Consider the following 6,043-nt stretch of genomic DNA (forward strand, 5'->3'; position numbering starts at 1 on the left):
TGCATCTGCGCGCCCTGGACGGCATGAGCGCGCTGCATGCTGCCGCCGCCCGCGGACACTACTCTCTAGTCGTCTGGCTGGTAAGGGGGACCGGGTGGGGACAGGGGAGTCCCCGGAAGGCTGGCCCCAGCTCCTGCCTACTCCCCAGAGTCCCTCCCAGCAAGCAGGGCCTGGCTGCGGTGGGGGGCCCACCCCCTGGATCTGTCTGCCCACCGCAGAACTGGGGACCCACAGGGTTGTTGGGGATGGATGTGCCCGCTCATCGCTCCCAGCAGCGTGGGCAGCAGGCTCAGGCAGGGCCCGGGATGCAGCCTCGAGTGCACAGCTCAGCAGCCCTTCCCCACTCCCCAGGGGCCTCCTCCCCAGCCCTTCCAGCAAGCCAGCCTCACTCCCCCTCTGCCTGGCAGGCAGCTCCCCAGGGCCCCTCTACCGCCTGCCTGCCCACCTGGCTAGGATGGCAGCCACCCTGTGCCCAGCCCTCTGCTCTCCTGCCGTCTTTCCTCCATGGCACCAACACCCGACACACTAATTCTGACTTCTTTATCTTGGTGGTTGTCTGTCCCCACCCTGGGAGGCAGGGAGTCTGTCCAGCTGCTGCGTCTCAGGGCCTGGCATGCAGTCAGGGCTCTGGAGATGTTTAGTGAGGATGAAGTCCCCCTGCTCACCTGGGCCTCAGAGGCCGCCAGCGGTCACCTCCAGCCTCCCTTTTCCAGCACCTCCTGCCCCTCCCCCCAGGCACTCAGCAAGGCCTCACCTTGGCACAGGCCAGGTCTCCTCCTGGGGTCCTCCTGCCAAGTGGCCCCTGCCCCGGAGAAAGCCCTGAGGCTCTCCAGTTATCACCCCCCTGACAGTCTGGGGCGTTGTCCTCACATCCCCTCCCTGTAGGTGTGAGCCCATCCATTTCAGACCTCGGCCTCCCCTCACCTGGAGGATCCTGGGCCCCGGGTGGGTCCTGGCCATCTCTGGCAGCAGGGCCACGCATAGCAGGTGCTTCGCATATGAAGTGAGCCAACAGGCCGTGTGGTGCCCAGGACAGGTGGGCAGGAGGGAAGAGGGACCTCTGAGCCCCCCAGAGGCTCACCCCAGGGAGGGAGCAGCTGGGGCCATGGGGCCCCGGACCAGAAAGGCCTTTCCAGATGGACTCCCTGCCCCCTTCCCTGTAGGATGGCCAGGGGGGAAGGCAGCCTCCATCCAGCCTGGCTTACCGGCCCCAGCCTGGGCACCCTTGCCCTTGGGGTGCTGGCTGGTGGGAGGCCTCTGTCCCTCACAGACATGGCTGAGGGTGGGATGAGCCAGCAGTGCTTTGGGCTACAGGTGATGCGTGGACCGAACAACCAAAGCCCGTCCCTCCCACAGAAGGAGCAGGAGGCTGTTGACAGTGGATCAACCCTGTGGGCTCGTCTCTGCTGTTCCCTGGCCTTTCCCTTGGGGTGAAAGTTGGCCGCATTCAAGGCAGGAAGAGGGAGTAAAGGGCACCCACATCCACCAGCCTCTTCCTTCAGGAAGGCAGGGTGTTCCTGGAAGAGGCCCTAACGTCTTGTTGGCAGACTAGGTCAGCCTGTCCCGAGGCCACAGTTCAGTGTGCCCATAGAAGTGGGTGGGCACCCCAGGGTCTGCCCCTCGCATCCCCCCCACGGCAGCTGAGTGCTCTGGACCAGAGATTACTGGTGCCCTCACAGAGGTGGTTGCCAGCAGGACAGGGCCAAAGCCACAGGATGACCAGGGTCCGAGTCCCGCGCTCTGAGAGGCCGGCAGGACCTGCTGCCCAATGTCCCTGCCTGCATCTGTGCTGGGGGAGCTCAGGGCCCAAATGAGCCCAGTGCCAGAGGCTGTAGACATCTGTTTGTGGTCTTCCAGGTGCCCTCGAGGTGTTTTGCTCATTGGATGTGTGAAACCCGCCCTGGAGGTGTTCTGCTTAAGATTTGGGCTGGGGCAGATTTGGGGACTGCAGGCTCCCAGTAAAACCAGATCTCACCCCCAAAACACTGTTCTGGAGGTGCCAGGCTCTGGGATGATGACAGGCTGAGTGTGAGGAGCTAGCTCTGTCCCAGGGCTTCCTGGGGAGTGGTGCCCTGGCCCCCAAGGTCACCTCCCAGGGCTCCATGTCCTCCTCCTGGTGGCCACCCCCAGGAGTGCTCACCCCATCCAGCCTCACCTGGCTCCTCTCCCCCTTTCTCCAGGTCACCTTCACTGACATCGGCCTGACCGCAAGGGACAATGAGGGGGCCACAGCCCTCCACTTTGCAGCTCGAGGCGGCCACACACCCATCCTCGACCGGCTGCTGCTGCTGGGCGCCCCCATCATGAGAGACTCCTGGGGTGGGACCCCCCTGCATGACGCCGCGGAGAACGGACAGATGGAGGTGAGGCAGCGCCGGGGGACTTCTGTTTAACTCATCAGTCAGTGAGGAAACTGGGAATTCAAAGTGACTGTATATCCACACACACAGACTTACCCCCCACGGGTGAGGGATGAGGAGGCTAATACACAGATAGATGGGTGCAACCCGGTCGGCGTGGCAGGCAGGTGACCGACTGATTGTACTGCGTCAGACACAGACACTCTGCCTTTCTCTGGACAAGAGGCACTTGTGGTACAGTGTTTTACAACCTACAGGTGCTGCCTCAAAGGCAGTGAATGAGAGCAGAGGCAGCGCAGAAAGCGTGTGCCTGGGGCACTCAGTAAGGACTCTTACTCATTTGGGTGCCTTTCTGATTCTCCCCGATGTGCGCACTGGGCTGTGTCCTCTGTTCCATTGCACCTGAGCATTTACAGCAAAATGCACACTTGTTACATTATATCTTTCTCTCTTCACCTGTATGTTAGAGTTAGAGGGGGGTGCTGATTATTTTAAAAGTATGTGTGCAGCCCGGCCAGTGTGGCTCAGTGGTTGAGTGTCGACCTATGAACCAGAAGGTTATGGTTCGATTCCCAATCAAGGCACATGCCCAGGTTGCAGGCTTTCAGTGTTGGGCGTGCAGGAGGATACTCTCATCATCATTGATGTTTCTATCTTTCCCTCCCCCTTCCTCACTCTCATCATTGATTGTTTCTATCTTTCCCTCTCTGAAATCAATAAAAATATATTAAAAAAATAAAAAGCATGTGTGCAGGTAAATTATAGCATACTCGTATATGGAGTTCGTTTTAGAATCCTGACTGAGGCGTCAGGAAGCACTTGTGATAAAAAGGGGGCACGGGGACTGACATTAGGAATGGAGGACCCTGCACTAACTCATGCTCAGGGTGCCTTCCAGCCCTGCGTCCTCTGACGCTGTCGGTCTGGGGTGATGGTTAAGGTCATGGGTTCTGAGAGCCATTGCTCTGCACCCAGGCTGCCCACTTCTGGTGTCTGAACGTGTGAGGCCTCTTATCCTTCCTGGTGCCTTGTTTCGTCTTGTGTAATACGGGCCCATTAAACCCACGGGGCCGGGGAGCTGTGAGGAGGCCCAGGTTTCTACCCAAAATGGTGCCTGGCACAGCGAGGGACCAGGGGAAGGCCTCACTGCCCCATCTCTGGGACAAGCTACCTCCTGGGGGTGAGCATGATGGTCCCCACAGTCCCGACTGTGAGAGAGCTAGTGGGGGGTGGGCGGTGGAGGGAGAGCCAGAATAGGATGAGGTTGCTGTTTTAATGTGTTTTATGTCTACAGTTTTCAAAAACCTATATGACATCATTATTTTTTATTCAGGACATGAATAAAGACATATTCAAACATAGCCACAGATCCCCCCTTTTCCTCTCAGGCCCATTCCTTCCGGCGACTTGGACCCCACGTGAAATTCCTTTCCCTCAGTCTGAGTGAATGTTTTAGACGGTCCCTTCGGCTGGGTTTGCTTCTTGTTTCTTTTTGTTTGTCTGGAAACATCTTTATTTCATCTTCAGCACATTTTTGCTGGGTAGAGAACTGTAGCTTGGCAGGTTTTACATATTGGTGCTTTGAAAATGTCATTCATCCCTTTCTGGCTTCCATCAAGAGGTCTGCATGGGAGTCACTGTTTGAAGATCATATTTTCCCCTCTGGCTGCTTTTTAAAAAAAATATATCTTTATTGATTTCAGAGAGGAAGGGAGAGGGATAGAGAGTTAGAAACATCGATGATGAGAGAGAAACATCGATCAGCTGCCTCCTGCACCTGGGGATCTAGCGTGCAACCAAGGTATATGCCCTTGAGAATCGAACCTGGGACCTTTCAGTCCGCAGGCCAACGCTCTATCCACTGAGCCAAACTGGTTAGGGCCCCTCTGGCTGCTGCTAAGATGCCCATTGTGTCTGGTCTTCAGCTGTTTTGCTGTGATAGGACCAAGGTGGATGGCTCCTACTTGGGACTGGTTGGACTTCTCGAGTTTGTGCTTGGTGTTTCCATCTGTCTGTCAAGTTCTCAGCCATTCCCTCTTCAGGCACACCCTCTGCATCGACTCTGTCGTCTCTCATTCTGCATTTTCGTCCTGGCTGTAGCTGCTTGCTGTTTCGCTGTGATAGGACCAAGGTGGACGGCTCCTACTCGGGACTGGTTGGACTTCTGGAGTTGTGCTTGGTGTTTCTGTCTGTCTGTCAAGTTCTCAGCCGTTCCCTCTCCAGACACACCCTCTGCATCCGCTCTGTTGTCTCTCATTCTGCATTTTCGTCCTGGCTGTAGCTGCTGGATTTCTGTCTTCATCTTTCTGTCTGGCCGTGCAGTATTCTGGATTGCTTCTTCGGGCCCATTTTCTGTTTACCAGGTCTTCAGCTTCATTCTTTAACTTGGTTATTATTTTTACTAGAGGCCTGGTGCACGAATTCGTGCACGGGTGGGGTCTGCCTGCCCCAATAGCGCGGATCAGGCCAGGCTGGCCAGGGGGAGGGGATGCAGTAGGTTGGCCGGCCAGCTCTGCCCACTGGTTGAACTCCCTGTCGAACTCCCGTTCCAGGGGACAATTTGCATACTAGCCTTTTATTATTTAGGATGGTCTCCACCTTGAGTTAGTCATTTTTCAAATCTACATGTCACCCTGATTACGGTGGATTGGGCCAGGCTGGCTAGGTGGAGGGATGCGGTAGGTTAGCTAGCAGGCCCTGCCCCCTGGTCGAACTCCCTGTCAAACTCCTGTTCCAGGGGACAATTTGCATATTAGCCTTTTATTTATTTATTTTTTTAATTAACTTTATTGATTTTTTACAGAGAGGAAGGGAGAGGGATAGAGAGTTAGAAACATCGATGAGAGAGAAACATCGATCAGCTGCCTCCTGCACACCTCCCACCGGGGATGTGCCCACAACCAAGGTACATGCCCTTGACCGGAATCGCCAGGCTGGCCAGGGGGAGGGGATGCAGTAGGTTGGCCGGCCAGCTCTGCCCACTGGTTGAACTCCCTGTCGAACTCCCGTTCCAGGGGACAATTTGCATACTAGCCTTTTATTATTTAGGATGTTCTCCACCTTGAGTTAGTCATTTTTCAAATCTACATGTGTCCGTTTTTATGGTTTATCATTCCATGCCTGTACTTTGCAGCTTGGTCTTTATTTCTTTGAAAGTCGTAAGCTCGGTTGCTTCGCAGTCGGTCATTCTGTTTCTGCAGGTCTGTTTGTTCGTGTTCTGGTCTCCTTTCTGCTGCTCCTGGTCTTGTGGACTGTACGATGCACATTATATTTGAGAAATGATTTGCAGGAGTCATTTGAGGCCCGGGATGTTGTCTTGATTGCCTCTGCCTGTCAGCATATGTGTGACTTGCGAGCCCAGAATCATCTGAGTCCGCGTTCCAGGCGTGAGGCTGCCTGGAGCCCCTGCGTGATGGGGAGCGCGGGCTGGCTCTGGTTTACTCTCCTCCGAGGGGCGCCCTCAGCCCGCAGCGGCAGGTGGTGAGTCAGAGCCCACCTTCGCAGGCCCTGGTGTTTGCTGGTCTCCCTCCTCCCAGGAGGCTGCAAGGACCCCCCAGGTCATGACTTTCTCCTGCATCAGCGCTCTGAGTGCCGGGCTTATTCCTCGACTCCTGTCTTCTCTCTTGGCCTGCTGATTCCTCGCTTGCTTGTTGCCTCTTCTCTGCTTCAGGAAGGTGACTTTC

At 56.0% G+C, this 6,043-nt stretch overlaps 1 protein-coding gene across 1 annotated transcript in view; it reads left to right on the top strand.

Annotated features, from left to right (window-relative positions):
* ESPNL (espin-like) overlaps positions 1–6,043 on the top strand; it is a 23,765-nt gene that overhangs the window by 5,206 nt on the left and 12,516 nt on the right. Inside the window, exons 5-7 of the mRNA XM_014537642.1 lie at positions 3–80; positions 2,181–2,368; positions 4,461–4,515. Of these exons, the coding sequence (XP_014393128.1) occupies positions 3–80; positions 2,181–2,368; positions 4,461–4,515 (321 nt within the window). The remainder of the gene's footprint in view (positions 1–2; positions 81–2,180; positions 2,369–4,460; positions 4,516–6,043) is intronic.

This window comes from Myotis brandtii, unplaced genomic scaffold (assembly GCF_000412655.1).
Source record: "Myotis brandtii unplaced genomic scaffold, ASM41265v1 scaffold180, whole genome shotgun sequence".
NCBI lineage: Eukaryota > Metazoa > Chordata > Mammalia > Chiroptera > Vespertilionidae > Myotis > Myotis brandtii.